General features: G+C 38.8%; 1 protein-coding gene across 1 annotated transcript in view; it reads right to left on the bottom strand.

Annotated features, from left to right (window-relative positions):
- The window catches only part of DCC (DCC netrin 1 receptor), a 1,194,095-nt gene that overhangs the window by 96,479 nt on the left and 1,078,701 nt on the right, over nucleotides 1-18,915 (bottom strand). Inside the window, exon 21 of the mRNA XM_055127868.1 lies at nucleotides 12,048-12,080. Coding sequence (XP_054983843.1) covers nucleotides 12,048-12,080 — 33 coding nt within the window. The remainder of the gene's footprint in view (nucleotides 1-12,047; nucleotides 12,081-18,915) is intronic.

Here is an 18,915-nt window from a genome sequence, read left to right as displayed (position 1 = left end):
CCTCTCAGAGAGCCCAGCCAGCTACTGAGAGTATCCCACCCATAAGCCGGAACCTAGCAAGCTACCCGTGGCGTACTTGATACGCCCAAAATAGTAACAACAATGGTCCTCATTTCTCTGATCCTAACAGAGCTCCCAATATGCCATCGGGCTACACTAGCACATGACAGGGAGTAATGGAGACATTACTGGCACCTGCTCGAGCAAACTGATGAATAACGGGATGACAGTGATACAGTGATGCAGTGATGTAAATATATATATTCACATATACATACATATGCACATATTTGGGAGCTGGAGAGAGTACAGTGGATAAGACTAAGGTGGTTGTTTTGCAAGTGGCCAACCAGGATTTGATCCCCGGTATTCCATATAGTTCCCCTGAATATTATCAGCAGTGATCCCCAATTGTAGAGCCAGGAGTAATCCCTGAGCATCACCGGGTATAGCCGCAGAGCAAAACAAAAAAAAAAAAAGGGAAAAAAAGGGGGAATAAACATATCCCATTCCTATGAATTCTGATATTGTTAAACTTTAATAAACTGCAAGGGAACATGAAAAAATGGGAAAAAAAAGACCTCAAAAAGGAAATCTCATGAGAGCAAAGGACCTGGACAAAGAAACATGATCTTCTGACCAGGAGAGAAAAGCTAGGCTGCTTACAGATTTCATTTTCAGGAGTCCCTATATTCTCACCTATATCCGAGTAAGTATAATTAGTCTCTGTTTCTTTTATCTGGTTGCCAATAGAAACTTGTAAATTGCTCCCAGGAATATGCATCATAAACTTCCACATATCACATGCCCGACAGATGTATGAATAATTATAACTAACACTTAAGTTTAAAATGAAACTTCTGTTAACAATTGAATTACTAAGAGGATAAAAAGTAAAGAAAATAGTAGTATTAATAATATGGTGTTAAGTATAATCTCAGAATTGTCTTCCACCAGAAACTTCATATGCATCCTTGTCTCATAATATAATTAAGTATGGTTAAGAAACCAAATTTAGGGGCTGGAGCAATAGCACAGCAGATAGGGCGTTTGCCTTGCACGCAGCTGACCCAGGTTCGATTCCCAGCATCCTATATGGTCCCCTGAGCATCGAAAGGGGTAATTCCTGAGTGCAGAGCCAGGAATAACCCCTGTGCAGTGCCGGTTGTGACCCAAAAAGCCAAACATTAAAAAAAATAAAGAAACCAAGTTTAGGTGTAGATTGCCTTTATTAAAATATTAATGCATATTGTTTCTCTTACATTCCTCTTAATGCAACTTTCCTGGATAACCAGATTTCCCAAGAGCTGGCTCATTTGCCACACTACAAAATGGGAAATGTGGGTAATAAAATAATAACTGTTCTCAAAAGCCACCAAGTGATTCACACAAGCTCTTTCCATCTGAAAGGACTATATGAGCTTATCCCAAAGGAAGTGTCAGATATGTCTGTATCTGAGAAGGTGGGGAACAGCACAGGGAAAAGAACAGAAGAGCATGAAGACTTTTCTTTTCCAAGTGACTATATATCTAGAAGCTGCAGCTACTTCCTGAAAGCACTAGCGTGTGAGAACCCTACTACTGCCTACACCACTGCCATGTGTTAATAAAGACAGTGCTGGGAAATGAAAACTTGCTCATGCATGTTTCCATCACAAGCAAATGGTTGTGTGGGTCCAGCATTCTAAGCACTCAGGACATGAAATGATGATTGTAGAGTGAGAAGGAAAATGTTAAATGAATAATCATCGTATTGTAATTCAAATCCTTTTAGGAAGGTGACATTTTGGTAAAATAGATCAGTGACCATTTCTGTCTAGAAGGAAAAAAACGCTTCTCAGGAGGTACATTTAAAATGAGAAATAAAAGGATGAGCAGAAATGTATCGGGCAGAGCAGGGTGAGGTGAGGAAGCTTGGGAAGACTCAGAGCTGCTCGTCTTTCTTAGCTTTTGCATGTCCGTCACGGTGCTCGGTTACAGAGCAGCAAGTCAGAAGTGAGTCTCTGATACTTCTTCCCTGGCACATTCATGATTTCCAAATTCAACAGCATTCATTAGATTTGATATTTGTACATTTTGTACTCAATTACAAGCACCTGTGAAATATAAGCGAGTGAATTTTCTCCTAACAGGGATGAGTAGAAGTCAAGAAAATGGCAGGAGGTCAGCGTCATCTACAAATATGATCTCCATTTCTTATATCAGAGAGAGCTTACTTTTCCATTTGGCTTTAATTTCTGAACTCAAGACGAAAGCACCTAGTTTTTATAGCTATGGGCACTATTATTTGCGGACTTTCCAACACAAACTTTTGATTTGATGGTAAAGTCTATTTGCAGTTCATACTATGAATTTTTCTTATGGTCTATCCCATAATTTATTTCAACAAACAAATATTGGGCAACTATAAAAGGTTCTAAATTAGATTCTATGGGGGCAAGAAGGGAAGAATCTCAAAGACCAGTCCCCTGCCTGCAAAGAATTTACAACTTAAATAAGACATTGGGATTTAAATAGAAAATCATTATAAATGAATAACATCAACCATCACAAGGAATGTGCTGGGTATTGTGGTTATGGAGAAGAACAAAAGACTGGAAAATTAAGAAAAAATGTTGGAACAAATGAAGATTGGTGAGGGAGTATGAACAGATGAAGACTTCCCTGTGAAATAAGAAAAGAGGGAAAACATCACTAAGCTTCGTGGAGAACAAATTAGAGCACAAAGCTTTGGTGAAAATATAACTAATTGCCAGGATTTTTTTTCTAGAGTTATTTGTGATTATTATTATACAAATGTGGTGTTTTGTTGGATATTAACCACAAGTGTTTTAGGCTGTGAATTGTCCTTCTCCCTTTCTTCAGAGAAGCTTACAGTGCTCTTATGAGCATTCCTAATTCCCCATGTTCATCTTTGATCTTTCCTTTGTGCTCTACATCTCATATGGATTAGCTACTATATTCCCCTAGCCAGGCCTGGTTACTTATAAAGCCAAACCTTCTAACGACTCTGGACTTCATATGTGTAGTGAATTACTTGCTTTTCACTTTCCCCTATAACCTTTTCCTATTTACTATAGAGCAATGGACTTTGTTTAAACACAGAAAGACCATTAATACTATGCTCCTAATATTTGGGAGTTAATTGGCTTTCAAATATATTTACTCCTGAGCATCTGTCATAGCTATTTGGACTCAGGCTTAAGTTTCCATAGTCCCTAACACCCCAAAGAGCTGGGTTCCACCAAGGGATCTCTAGATGGACCCAGGGCAAGGAACAAAGCTACCCTGGCTTTGAGATATATATACATATATATACGTATATATGTATATATACATTTGTGATTATTATTATTATTATATATATGCAATCTAGAAACCATAAAGCATGGACCTAATGACCTTAGCTTTTCCATAGGGTAGGAAAAGCTAAACTGATCTGAGGACTTAGTCTAGAATTTAGCTACTTTAGCCCCTATGTCTCCAGAACAGAGAACTAAGTTTGCAATCTATGTTTCTTACTGTGTTCATCCATATAACTTCTTATATTAATAAGAAGTAAACTTAATGTGATTAAGTTTAATGTGTACTAGCAGCAGGGGGGGTAGTAATACAGATGGAATATCACCCATGGGCAGAGGCTTCTAGACGGAGATTCTCCTTGAATTGATCTCCCCAAACGAAATGCTTTACCTCTGTGAAATGCTTTAGCTTTGTAAATGATCAATCACACCTACGTGCAGTCCTGTATCTCGAGCCCGACTCACGTGTTCTATAAGTGTGCTATTCAGTTTTGAATTAAATGTCCATTGATCATCAGTAGCTGGTTCCAATCTCATCATCCATCTGCTGGGGGAACATGATTCTACGCCACCAAACGCTCCTACCAAGGGGACCCCCTGACTCACTTTTCTTCACAGTGTTTGGGATATACTATATATCTTAGGGTTGGAAAAGAGAGGTTGGTGCTAAATAGTCCAGATTTTGATCATTCACTTCTAGAACTGACTTTCTTCTGGAAGTCACAATGAACCATCTGTGTCTCCGGAAAGAAACTTGAGGGTAGAGAGCCCAGAACTGGTACAAGTGGGAAGAAAATAAAACTGGAAACGGGATACTTGGCTCTCATCCACCACAAATAAGGACATTGTGCAGCTCAGTTCATCTTACAAGAAAAGTAAAAAATAACCTGTTTAAGAGATCTATCTGAAGGATTCTTCACAAAAGTCCTGTGCATGTGCCCAGGGCTTACTCTTGCTCTGGGCTCAGGGATCAGTGCTGGTGGGCTCTGTGTGGGCTGGTGGGGGGAGGGGGCACTATATGGCATCAGATCAAACCTGGTACACAGCATGCAAAGCCTTAGCCTCCATCCTGTCTGTCCTTTGACAAAAGGGAACGGAAGATAACATCTATCTCTAAAGTCTAAGGAAGTTAAAATCAGATCATGAATCAGATGAGTTCTTAAGAGTACTATGTCTTATTTCTTTCAAAGTTACTTATTAAGACATAAACATCCTGATGGTTGCCTTGGGCAGCTGCTTGCTGGGAATATGATAAGCTCAGACACGATTTATTAAAATCATATTACTCATTTTTTGAACCTCTGTTTTTCATGATTTCTAGAAGTACAAAATACAGAATTCGGGCAAAGGACAAATGAGAATAGCTTTTCCAAGGAGGTGTAGCTAGCAATTGAAAAACAAAGTGAGCTAAAATTATACACCATCATAGCCAAAGGAGGTTTAAGTTTTCAATTAAGCTGCTCCCATCAAAACGTGCTAAAGGGTTCAATTTTTCAAACAGCAGCCTGGCTGCTGTAATCCAGTCCCCATAACGTCTGGATTACATTAACTAAATTCCAAGCTTGACTAGACTACCTTGAAAAACCCTATTTTCCAGAAATTGGAAACAATTAACATTCTGTTTATTCATGAGACTAAAACTGCTCAGGTGTAAAATGGCAGGTGTAGTGTTAAGTACTTTGCCTGAATGCCCTGTTGAGGAAAGACAAAGCCTTTAAACTAGGTGAACTTAATGGTGGTGCCATTGAGGTTCTTTCTGATAACAAAGCCAGTACCAGTGAACTTATTACGTTTGTTTCCATAACTTATACAGAATCTGTCACTGTCACTGTCATCCCTTTGCTCATCGATTTGCTCGAGCGGGCACCAGTAAGGGCTGGAGTGGTAGCGCAGCGGGTAGGGCATTTGCCTTGCATGCCCCGACCTGAGTTCGATTCCTCCACCCCTCTCGGAGAGCCCAGCAAGCTACCGAGAGTCTCTCGCCCTCACGGCAGAGCCTGGTATACAGAATCTAATTCTGCTTAGTTAGCCTGTGATCACTAAGTGCCATTAGTTAGCCACTTCTGTACTTTGGTGTCTGGGCCAGTTTCAACCTTGCTGTGTGTCCTGTAAGGAGAACGAGATGTTCGGTGCACAGGAAGTAGGGTGATACTGTGGGGAGGAAGTGCCTTACATCCTCATTAGGGCTCCTAAGGCTAAGTTTCATAAGTCTTGAATGAAATTTTTAAAAAAGTAAAACCTTAGGATCCAGTTGGCGTTTTACAGGTGACAGGAGTCTCATGCCTGCTGGGCATCACACAGCAGATCACAGGGGCAGGACGGTCCTGGCATTGGGAGGCTCTGACTCAATTCTGCTGGGCTCAGAGCAGAGAGTGGACACTGGGGGTCTGCCTGGCTAGCAGAAATGCTGGCCGTCATCCCACGGCCCAGCACAGAAAAGCATGACCAAGGTTTGGAACAACTCCTGCCCTTTCTCTTTGCCACCATCCACAATTTAGAAGTGATAGGGTGGGGAGTCAGGTAAGAGCAGAGGAGAGTTTATGCAAGCAGGAGTGGGGGGGGCGGGGAGAGAGCCAGGAGTCCTGGGGGAGGTATATGATGTGATCAGAGGGGTTCGCCCAGATGTCTCCCCACCCCGACTAATAACACAGTGACACCGCCCAGAATCAAAGCTTCCTGAGTATGGATCTCAATCGAAAAAATGCTTACCCGCCTCCCCAGGATCCTTGCAACAGTGCTCCCAGGGGAGAGGAGGGTACTTTTTGCCGAAGGCTCCTTCATCCTGAGGAGATAAGGCCAGGACTTTCCGGCTAGGAAAACAATACAGCCTAGGGAGAATGAGGGTCTACCCACAGCTGGGAACAGAAGACTCCCATCAGATAAAAACTCACTGCAGTGCCTTAGGAGGGGCTAGTCCCCATTTCTTGGGCCAGCCCACTCCAAACATCTCCCAGAGAATCTGATTTTCCTTTCTTTTAAAAAGAAAAAATAAAAAGTCTGTCAAAGTCCTGCCTCGGGTGTTCTGACTGAATTCCCTTTCAGGAGACTAGGCCCCAGACAGCACAATGCAGTTCCCCCCGCACCCCCCCCCCCGCCTCAGTGGCAGGCTCATTCTCTTTTACTCTCTCTCCTTCTGTGTGTTATGGTTTGCAATACGGGTACTAAGTGGCCATATGTTTGGTCCATAGTCTTCTTTCAGCTCGCATCTCCCATCCGGAGCAAGCCCTCCAAGCATCATTTACTTGGTGGTCCCTTCTCTATGCCAGCTACCTTCCCCACCCCCCACTTCTTAAGCCCCCAGCTTGGAAGCCTGCCTCAGGTGCTTTTCCTGGTAATGGAAAGACCCTGAGAGCCGACTGGGTGGAGGCCTGGAAGATAGGCCAACCCTCCTCTGGGAGAAGCCATTTGTTTCCATTTTTTTGGCTTTGATGGGAACCAAGAAAAAACCCCTAGGGCTCCTTTTGTGCTGATAAGAAGGGCAGACCCCTGGGGAACTGCAGAAGGAGCCCTGAGCACTCTTCCACCTAGTCACCTTCCTCGTAGCCACACTAAAACCACACACCCCATGGCACCTTTATACCATCTTCTGTACACAGGATATACACCCATCGTATATTCCTCAACTCCTCCCCCTTTCCCATTCCCACTGTTCCCCTTCACACACAGGCATGAGGTGAGTGTCCTTCAAAACTACCAAATACGTAGAGACTGATGCCATCCTCATTCTACCAGGCATAAAAACAGCCCTCCGCATCCTCTCTTGGAAGCGTGTTCCATAGTCCGTGCTGGTTAGACATGCTTCCCATCTTAAATAAATCCTGGGGTGCTGTTCCCTCCCCACTTCTCTTTTCTATTGGGTTGTTCTTGCGATGTTTTAGACTGTAGGAGTAATTCTCTTTCTCCTCTGGGAGAACAGTCCTCAGCAGACCTTCATCTGGATGTACAGAGCAGTCCAAGGATTTATATCTTTCCTAGGTCTAGTGTTTCAAACCACTCTTCAGCAGGCTATGGGGCATTAAAGATGCTCAAAGTAAGCAGTTTCTTTATTATTCATCCCGGCAGTGATCTAGGTCTTTTCATCATAATCTCTTCCCTCTGCAAGTACACTGGTCTGTCTACTTGTTAAAATGCTGCCTGCTTGTCTGTGTCTATAAGGGCAAGTGTAACGGTCACATGACCCCCTATGAAGTCCCTAATTTTATTGCCATAACAGGCTTCCATTGAACACCCTGAAAATCGAAACATTTGTACTCATCTAAGAATTACCTATTTACACATATACCACAGAGTCGGAAAATAACATTGTAGGAATTAAGCAGAATATAAGGAGGGAGAAAGTAGTCCTTTAATCATCCCTTAATCAAGTAGTTTCTTCTATTAAGTCCAGCTTGATACATGACTCATTTCTGAAAAATAGTCATTGTTGGGGCTGGAGTGATAGCACAGCCAGTAGGGTGTTTGCCTTGCATGCGGCCGACTTGGGTTTGATTCCCAGCATCCCATATGGTCCCCTCAGCACTGCCGGGGGTAATTCCTGAGCACAAAGCCAGGAGTAACCCCTGTGCATCTCCAGGTATGACCCAAGAAGCAAAAAAAAAAATGGTCATTGTTTATAGTTATCACTGTTCTCTACTGAGCCTCCAATAAGAAGCTTTTGTAAATGCTTTGGTAGAAAGCACTAAAGGTTTAAAACTATTTTATGAAGAACATAAGCCATATATTTCATAAGGATAGCAGCAACCTACTCTCTGGCAATAAGAAATGTGTAAGGTTGTCAACTCTGCCCACAAGTATATTTGTGACTTTGGGCAATAATTACCCCTTGCTTCTTCACCTGAAAACAAGAGAAAATACTCAGCAGGAGTGTGAAAAGAAAATATTTCATTTTTCAGTGTGGCTGTCTTGAGCTCAGTTGTGTTCCTTGCAAAATGCATTCGTTGAAGTCCGAACACATAAAGTAAATCTGTTTGGAGAGAGGGGATTTGTGATTATGGCTCAAGAGCAGTATCCTTATCTGATAAGATTAGTACTTGTGTATGAAGAAAGAGGAGTGAGCTTGTTCTCTGTGTGACATGGCTGGCCACAGTAAGTAGGTGACTATCTACAGAAGCCAGGAAGAAAGCGCCAGACAGAAACTAGCCAACCAATACTGCTGGATTTTGATCAGAGACTTCTAGAAAGAACTGTAGGGAAATCAGTTTCTTGTGTATAATCTCCCCACTTATCACCCACACTAAGCAGTGGAATATAAGCACTCTTGTGCTTCTTGAAATAAAGGATTAGCAGGATCATAGTCAGTCACATAAGTTTCTATTAACAAGATGACGCCAGATGAAAGATAAATCTTCATTCCTTCCACTTGTAAAGAGAAGGGAAAGGGAAAATCTACAGTGAGAAAATGTCCATACACAGACTTTTGATGTAGCAACTTTAGAGATCTGTGTCAAATAAGTTGTATGATTATATGTACATATTTGCAACATATGTGGTATGTGTACTTGCTAGTTATGAATGAGGTTTATGGAACATGGTGGTGTGGGTTGGAGTCATAGCTTCGCCTGTGGGTTATGTCTCACAGCTTACTAGCTTCTGTCTGTGACTATAAGCAAATCAAACATTCTAGCTTTAGTTCATTTACCATAAAAACGGCAATAATAATATCTCTCTGTAGTGTTTAAAGGATTAAATGTATCAATACATATTAAGTTCTTAGAGAAGTGGCTGATGATAGGAACTGAAAAATAGTTCTTGTTACCTTTACACATGACCAAACAGACAAACACATGTCAACAGTTTTTATCAGAATGCAGAAAATTTAAAAAGAAAGAGAATAGAAAGCGGAGCAATTCTGTGCCCTTTGCATTGACTTCATCTAGTCCACACAATTTCTTACTGATTGTAGGAAATCTACTCTACCTGATCTGGAAAAAAATTACATTCTGAGGTTAATCTCTAAATCTCATGATTACTTTCAAACTCACTAGCAATGTGTGCCTGGAAGAGGCTAAGAATTAACTTGTACAATGTACAAGTTATAAGGAACTGCAAAAATGGAAAAATTATAGAATAGGTTGAGATTGAGAGAGTTAAGAGAATGCTAGATGTAATCAATTGATAAAGTTTTCCATAAAAATTATATAAAGAGAAAAAAGTTCTATGGAATCTGTCCGTAATTTTCATACTATTTTACAGAAGAAAATATTTTCCCCAATTAAATAGACTCGAACGTATTTGATTTTTTCCCACACATTCTTCAGGTCCAATTGTACATTCCAAGAAAAAGTAAACGTGACAAGAGTCTATGAAGGTACTTGATTTTAAAACAATCAACATTTTTCCCACTTTCTTTCACAGAACGCAAATGTAATCTTCTGCTTTTCTATTTAGGATTCATCCTTGCAAGGTTAACTTCGACCCAATGTGCCAAAAAAAATGTTTTTTAATCACAGAGGGAATATTCTCTCAATAGAAATTTAGCTGCTGTGATAATTTAACAGTGGGATCCTTTTACCACGGGAAGAGGCAACTTGGTATGACTGTGGGCACAGTGAAACAAATTCAACTGGATTGCTAGGGGTTGAGAATGAGAACAATTGAAGCAGCCTTTTCCTGTTACTTTCACCAATTGCGGAGGGATCTTTAATCTGAATTCTTTCTCTTATACATACATGGCCATTAACTCAGAAGATTGATTTTGTTTGCAAAGAGCTTTTCATGGATTGTAAAGTGTAAATGCTTTCTTTGTGATAATTTAAAGATTTTTATTTATAAACACCAAGTTATGTCACCTGTGTTTCTCAATTTTTCAAGTGAGTTGTTTGATATAAAATATAGTACCTATACATCTAACCAACTGTACACCAGTTGTAACTGAATAAAACACCAAGTAATATTAATGTATGATGTAACTTTCCTAAGTAATAGTAGATGAAGAAAAGTATTGGTTGTTGAAATATGTAATTAAAGTAGACACTGGCAATAATTCTTGGGGATTTTTCTTGCTTTTGTAATTATCTGATTTTATTTTCGATGAGAAATCTGAGTAAAATCTCTGGAGAGATAATAACCAGAGAAGGTGAGAATAACGGTTTTTTTTTCTTTTATAAAAAGAGCAATTCACAAAATGTAAATTTTAGCTTAAAATAAAATTAATTAAAATAGTCAACTCAAAAAATAACAACAAAAATCTTCTAAGGGGAATCAGAGACACATTTACACAGCTGGAAATTAATTTATCCAGAAGTTTGGTGTGTTACCACCCAAGTAGCTAATAACATGCTATTTAATCTGATTTGCTTTAATTTTTTTCTGCTTTCTTTTAATGTATTTTTAAAGTGATTTCAAAATTTGGAGTTTTCTAATTGTCCAAGTTAACAATGCATTTACAATAAGAAGTCTATGATTTCCACAATAAGAAATCACTTCTACTGGTTAATCATTCCAGCTTAGGATTTGGCCAGAATTGCTATTTTATTGACCTAATTATTCATCATTAATAGTTTTACAAGTATTATTATTTTCTAGATATTGATCATAAGGAAGAGTTTCAAGGAGAAGCCAGTAGGAGCATTCAGTGATTAATGGAAATGTAAAGCTTTAGTAGAGTTTATTTATTGAGTAAAACTTCATTTCTTTCATTCCCTGGGTGAAGTACTGGCCATAATAGTTTCATAAGCAGTTACATTATAAGGACCATGTAAGTCTGGACACCGAAAAATACCAGTTATATGGTCACCCTTCTGTTATCAGTGAGCCTTAATATTCATGTCCAATATCTGTCAAAAAGTAAAATTCATTGTTCTTGAAAAGATTGTTACCCAATCTTATAATCGAATGCCTTATGAGAAATGATGCTTGCAAGTAGGTTCTGCTGACAGTGGATATTCAAAGCCTGAGATGCTGAGCCCCAAAATATTGGCAACAGTGTTTCTAAACTCTGCCTTACTGTTAAAGATTAAAACATTCTGAAAAACATAAAGCAAAAACTATGCTTTTTCTTCTTTAGCATCCCACGAGTTATCCTTAGTGTAAAAATAATGGGATCCTAATTTATCAGTTTCTGAATCACGGCAATAGCACATTCATATCTACCTGTGAGCTGACAGATGACTTATTTATCTCCATTTTCCTTTGTGTAAAAACCATGCCTGTTTCTCTGTACAAAGAAGTTTTTAGGAAAATAATGGAAGAAGGATAAAATACTCTAAGTCAAATCAGCATCTAATTTATAAAATGAAAGCTTTCTGGCTTCAAAATGAAAAATAGAAGTGCCCTAAAAAAGTTGACTTAACTCTTTTTATTTATTAAAAGAAGCTCATTGTAGAGGAAACACACATATGATTTATTTTTTTATCATAGAACTAACAACTTTAATCCATAGCTCAGGAAAGGGTGCAAGAACAGCTTGAAAATTATGCTGAGCTTAATTATACTTAATGTGAATTATTCAGAAGTGCAGACAGAGACGAAAAATTTATTTCATACAAAGAAGCTTGACATTTTAATTGGTCCTTCAGAATAGAGACAAAACAATTTCCTTTCAAGAAAATTTACATCTTCCCTATCAGAGCTACCGTCTCAGCCAAGCAGAACTTCATTAACAAGATTAATTATCACGAGACTGTCTATTTTATCAGGTGTATGGTTCAGGTGAAAGAGTAATACGAAATAATGACCGACATTTCTAACTGATAAGACTGATTCAAATGAGGGTGGGGGGGTGAATCACAAATGATACCACCATACCTTGGTCATTAGCCATTTTGTCAGGATGTTCCACTGTGGGGGGAAAAAAAAAACATGATCAAACTTTGACATTTTCCATCAAGAAAGCTAACATAGCAAAGCAACAGATAACTTCATAGTAAGCTATCAATTAAAATAAAAATTGTTATGAAATCAAGGTCAATGTCATTATTTCTACCAGATACTCAGGCAGAAGATATTAAAATTATGTTCTATAAAAATATGTTCTAAGCGTGGTATCATGTTCCCTCAAACATGCACTTTGAATAATTGTGACAAAGTTTAAAATACAATTAAAAGCAAAACAGTACATGTGATTACCATAATGATAGCACAGTGGGTAGGGCATTTGCCTTGCATGAGACGGACCAGGGATTGATTCCTCCATCCCTCTTGGAGAGCCCAGCAAGCTACCGAGAGTATTCTGCCCACATGGCAGAGCCTGGCAAGCCACCCTTGTGTATTCGATATGCCAGGAATAGTAGCAACTTGAGCAAATCAATGAACAATGGGACAGTACTACAGTGCTACCACCCATATGTTTAAAATAAGTTGATGTTTTCTTGTATTCAGTCTTTTAACAAGTGAACCAATTCTCACATCAGTAAGTGAAATAAAATAGCCAAAATATTTTAATTTAAATTGTTTGATATATATTTAGAAGCCGTGAAGAAAATGCTTGAGTTGTTCAAACTTTTTTGTTATAATGTTCTTAAAAATAACATTTAAAATCTAAAATATCATCTACATTTTTTAAAAAAATGTACCTTATTGTCTGTTAACTAAATACAACTATATAGGAGATAAATCTTTGTTTGTTAACCAAATACAACTATATAGGAGGTAAATTTGTTGTGTGTGTGTGTGTTTTTTTTTTTGAGTGTTGTGAGTGGGCAACGCTCTGTGATGCTCAGGGTGCTTTTCTGGCTCTGTGCTAAAGATTAATCTTGGCAGTATGCAGGCACCATATTTGGCCAGGGATAGACCAAGAGCAAAGGTAGACCAGCATGCAAAGAAAACGTTGAATCATCTTCCTGGTCCCAGAAGATAAATATTTATACCACTGCTTTTCTAAAAATTGTGTTATGGCATTTTTACCAATGTATGTTGTGTATATTAATTAGAATTATTTCATTTATATTTATTTTCTTTGAATTCTGAGCTCTCTGGAGGTATTTAATTCACTTAATTACACTCAAACATTACACATGGTTCACTATATTTTCTGGTTGGATTCGTGTATGTGTCTGAGTGGAACGCATACAGAAAAATGTAGTATTATTCTCATGCACAACACTCTATAACTTGGCCTGTTTCTCATTATATGCACCAACTGCAAATATAATAAAATTTTTATCATTATCAATTGAAAAATAACTTGAAGCAAATGCTTTATAGGGAGTGGTCCTTTTTATAAATTAAGAAACAATCATTTTCTAATAACAATGTAGAGTTGAAATACTCTGGGGTAAAATTCAGATAGTGCGGTGATGAAGGCACTTGCCTTGCATGCGGCTCATCCTGTTCGATCCCCAGGGCTGCCTATGTAAACCCCAGGGCACTGCCAAGAGTGATCCTCACACAGAACCAGATGTCAGCCCTGAGCACTGCTTACAGGAGTGATGGCTCCCTCCTTCAAACAAGGCAATACTCAAATAATGATGCTGACTTTTAAAATAAAGACATTTATATCCACTTGGTGTATGAATGTTCACATCAAGAGGGACCGTTTTTTCAATTAGAGATTCCTTACAACTTCTTTCATTTCGAACCAGAAGTACCACTAGCATAAATGTGATGGCCTCTGACTTGGATAAGGAACCAAAACACTTTGAGTCTAAGGGGAAAATAACAGACACTTGCAAAACTTAACAATTAGAACATTCTGTCTAAAGCAACCCTACTTTTTCTTATCATAGCTTGGTGCCACCCTTTTGTACATCAATATTGCTCCCTCTTTTCATCTTTAATCAGTTCCCATCTTTTATCAGGATTCTTTCTTTCCTCTGTGTGTGACTTGGGCCTGGACCCAGGATCAGAGTCTTGGACCTTTACTGCTAACTGGAAACTTCCTATTACAATTTAAAAATGTTATGTAGACATATTCTTTGAGAATCGTAAACCAGAAAAGCTACCTTAATGTGTAGTAGACTTTGAATTCTGAATCATGATGGAAAAATAGTGTATACACAAGAATTGTTCTATCAAGATTCTCTAGACTATATGTTCTATAAATGTCTGAATATATATATATTCTATTTAATCCAACAGGTTATCTAATGAAATATTTTTTAAACTAATCATTACAATGTTTATCTGATTTTATCTCCCATTTCCCAGAGAAGAGTGATAGCTTGTTAATACATTTCATCACAATATTAAGAATCTAAAAACAGTAATGTTGAAAGGAAACTGCATTTTCTGTAGTTTATACACAGAGATATAATTTTCTAAAGCAATCTTCCTTCAATCCTTCCCACCAGGGACTGAGGGACAGTGGAGTCAAGAGAGTTCTTATGTAGTTGTTCTGTTGTTGTCAGTTTATAGGTTTGGGTTTTGGTGTCAAGGAATGACTTAGGTTGCCATGCCTGAAAGCTACCACTGAGATACACTTAGTGAATTACCCCAGGCAGAGGATTTTTAGCTGAGATCCTATGGTATCTTGAGGCACGGTGTTGTTGGAAGTGTCACACAAAATCTCCAGGATGCATAAAGAAGCATGTGTCAGGAGCATATGTGACCATAAAATCCAGGAAGGGTAAAAGTTTCACAGATAAAACAGGACATCTAAGAAACTAGCATAACAAGTATCTCATATTCAAGGAAGAATTATTTGGAACAATAGAAAGAAAAGACATCAATCTCATCTTCATTCTGTTTTCCCCCTTTGTCTTTAAGCATGTACATGCATTATCTGCAAATCAATCTCTTTCTCTCTTTCTTTCTTTCTTTCTTTCTTTCTTTCTTTCTTTCTTTCTTTCTTTCTTTCTTTCTTTCTTTCTTTCTTTCTTTCTTTCTTTCTTTCTTTCTTTCTTTTCTTCCTTATTTCTTTCCTTCTATTTCTCCTTCCTTCCTTCCTTCCTTCCTTCCTTCCTTCCTTCCTTCCTTCTTCTTCTTTCTTTCTTTCTTTCTTTCTTTCTTTCTTTCTTTCTTTCTTTCTTTCTTTCTTTCTTTCTTTTCTTCCTTATTTCTTTCCTTCTATTTCTCCTTCCTTCCTTCCTTCCTTCCTTCCTTCCTTCCTTCCTTCCTTCCTTCCTTCCTTCCTTCCTTCCTTCCTTCCTTCCTTCCTTCTTTCTTTCTTTCTTTCTTTCTTTCTTTCTTTCTTTCTTTCTTTCTTTCTTTCTTTCTTTCTTTCTTTCTTTTCTTCCTTCTTTCTTTCCTTCTATTTCTCCTTCCTTCCTTCCTTCCTTCCTTCCTTCCTTCCTTCCTTCCTTCCTTCCTTCCTTCCTTCCTTCCTTCCTTCCTTCCTTCCTTCCTTCCTTTCTTCCATCCTGCCTTCCCTCCCTTCCCCAGCACACTCCCTCCCTCCTTCTTTCTTTTTGATGGGGAAGTAAGGACCAAGCATGGCTGATATGAGGGATTTACTCCTGGCTCTGTGTTTAGGGATCAGTCATGGTGTGGCACGGGGGACCATATCTATATATGGGGATCAAAAGTGGGTCAGCTGCAGGCACAGCGAGTGCCTTACCTGCTGTATTATCTCTCCAGCCCCCATCCCACCAATATCTTACCATGTGATAAATGACCATAAGTTCCAGTGAAAAATCTCATCCATATTCTACTCTTCTGGATTTATTTTACTCTTATGAAATATGCACTAAATATAACGGGGTATTTTGAACATGTCGAGAAAGGTTATCTAGTAATAAATAGTTCCCAACAAAGGTAAGGCAAAGGCTAATAGTTTCTCTTTATAAAAGAAAACAAATCATGGCTTCAAGGTATTGTAATTTGTACCCTGACTTTTTAATTGCTTGCATTTGATGAGAAAATCACTAAAGGGCCTAAAGATAGGTCAGTGGTAGAGTCCTTGCCCCCGTAGGGCTGAGGCCATGAGTTCAGCCCCTACCCTGATTCCACAGACAGCATGCAGTCTGGAAGCCAGAACAGAAGCATGTGACCTGCAAATCCGCTGCCACCAGGCATCCGAAGCAAGGATGTGAGCAAGTCACTGCAGCATGCAACCCTGGTGAGCATGTTGGAACCCAATTGTTACAACAACACAACAAAGAAGAAGACCATGTATTTTGTCACTAGGCAGTGCTCATTCACAGATGAAGGACTGGCTCCACCCCTGCATTGAAATCCTCTGTGTCACCTCCACTGGGAGCAGCCTCCCACCTTATTACCTGACAGGAAGACACAGAGCACCCTAACCAAGAGAGATGTGCGTGCGTGTGTGTGTGTGTGTGTGTGTGTGTGTGTGTGTGTGTGTGTGTATTCCAAGATGATCTGTGCGCATTCTCATGAAAAGGGATTGGACCAGAGAGGGAGCTATTTCCAGATTCTTATGTAGCAGAGACTCTGGTTCAAGATTCTTTTAATTAGCCTTCCAAATAATCAGACATATTACGGATTCATATTTAGATAAGCATCTAGTAATTTAATCCCTTTTAAATTATAAATATCCTTTTAATTTAATTGGAGATGACTGTGTTTTCTTTTTCTCTCTGGCTGGTAGCTAAACCTATAAAACAGTCTTCTTTAGTGAAAAAAAATGATAAGCTAATTTTTTAGGCACTATGGTTTACAAGATCGTTAATTGTATGGTTTCATGAATAGTGCATTTCAGAGCCCATACCTTCTACCTGAGTGTCCAGTCCCTCCACCAATGCTCCAGTGCCCTCCCATCCTATTCTTCCCCAACCCTGTGACAAGCTTCCTACGAAGATCAGTTTCTCAGTATATGCTGCCTTTGGACATTTGTTACTCCCCTACTATGTTTCGTTATGCCCACACATGAGAAAGATTGTTCTGTGTCTGTCCTTGTCTTCTAACTTCACTCAGCATGTTACTCTGCAAATACGTCACATAGTAGCAAATTGCATGATTTCATCTCTTATAGTTGAGTAGTATTCCATTGTGTCCTTAAACCATAGTTTCTAAGCTAATTTTGCAGAAACTGACTATGAGAGACTCCTCAGGGCATGATTTGCAATGGTGTATTTCAGATTCATATATATATGCATATATATGCATATACACACCCATAATTTATCATGATCTTTAGAGGCCTTAGAATCTTCTTGACTTTAGGACAGAATACAAGGTTTCAAATTTCTTCTCTGTTAAAATAACATCAATCTGATCAAGAGAAGTTTTATGTTTTGAACGAATTTAAAAAATTGAAAAATCTTAACTAAGAAAAAAGAGGAAAGAATTTTTTTATTTCTTTAGAGTAGATTTTCATTGTGACTTCAAATATTTCATAATGAGAAGTTCACTTATTTGAGGACATCTGTCATTATCAGATGCAAAGGACTAAAACATTAATTATTTTAAAGGATAGACAAGTCAATGTTTCTAGATAACTTAGATTTCAGTCAAGACATCTGACGTTGGGGCTGCAGCGATAGTACAGTGGGTAGCAGACCCGAATTCAATTCCTGGCATCCCATATGGTTCCCCAAGCAACACAGGAGTAATTCCTGAGTTCAGAGCCAGGAGTAATCCCTGAGCATCGCTAGATTTGACCCAAAAAGAAAAAAAAATGGAAAAGAAATAAAAATATGTGCCTTTTCTTAAAAAAAAAAGTCATCTAACTTTTAGTTTACCATATGAACAATAATAAGGTTTTTTTAAGCCTAATTTAGTATTAGTCCTGAAAACAGAAATAGACAGAATTCCTAAACATTCAAAAATCAGGACATGAGAAATAATTCATGGGTCCAGAGCAATGGTACAATGGGTAGGGCATTTGCCTTGCATGCGACCAACCCAAGTTCATTCTCCCACATCCTATATGGTTCCCTAAGCACTAACAGAAGTAATTCCTAAGTGTAGAGCCAGGAGTAAACCTTGAGCATATCCAAATGTGACCCAAAAAGCAGAAAGAGTGAAGGAAGGAAGGAAGGAAGGAAGGAAGGAAGGAAGGAAGGAAGGAAGGAAGGAAGGAAGGAAGGAAGGAAGGAAGGAAGGAAGGAAGGAAAGAAGGAAGGAAAGAAGGAAGGAAGGAAGGAAGGAAGGAAGGAAGGAAGGAAGGAAGGAAGGAAGGAAGGAAGGGAGGGAGGGAGGAAGGAAGAGAGGAAGGAAGGAAGGAAGGAAGGAAGGAAGGAAGGAAGGAAGGAAGGAAGGAAGGAAGGAAGGAAGGGAGGGAGGGAGGGAGGGAGGGAGGAAGGAAGGAAGGGAGGAAGGGAGGAAGGGGGATAGAGAGGGAAGAAGGGAGGGAGGGAGGGAGGAAGGGGAGGAAGGAAAGTGGAAAGAAGAAAGGAAGGAAGAAAGAAAGAGAGAGAAAGAAAGAGAGAGAAAGAAAGAAAGAAAGAAAGAAAGAAAGAAAGAAAGAAAGAAAGAAAGAAAGAAAGAAAGAAAGAAAGAAAGAAAGAAAGAAAGAAAGAAAGAAAGGAAGGAAGGAAGGAAGGAAGGAAGGAAGAAAGAAAGAAAGAAAGAAAGAAAGAAAGAAAGAAAGAAAGAAAGAAAGAAAGAAAGAAAGAAAGAAAGAAAGAAAGAAAGAAGGAAAGAGAGAAAGAGAGAGAAAGAAAGAGAGAGAGAGAGAAAGAAAGAGAGAGAGAGAGAAGGAAAAACTCGTATGGACTATGACATCTTTAACAAATTCCTGAATTTGTTCCAAGCTATGAAAATCATTTAATAGGTGACTTTATGGCTCTTAGGGAAAACATTTCCAAATAAGTTATTGGTTTCATTAAATAAT

Source organism: Sorex araneus, chromosome 2, assembly GCF_027595985.1.
Source record: "Sorex araneus isolate mSorAra2 chromosome 2, mSorAra2.pri, whole genome shotgun sequence".
Classification (NCBI taxonomy): Eukaryota; Metazoa; Chordata; class Mammalia; order Eulipotyphla; family Soricidae; genus Sorex; species Sorex araneus.
This window is presented reverse-complemented; position numbering and strand designations above follow the sequence as displayed.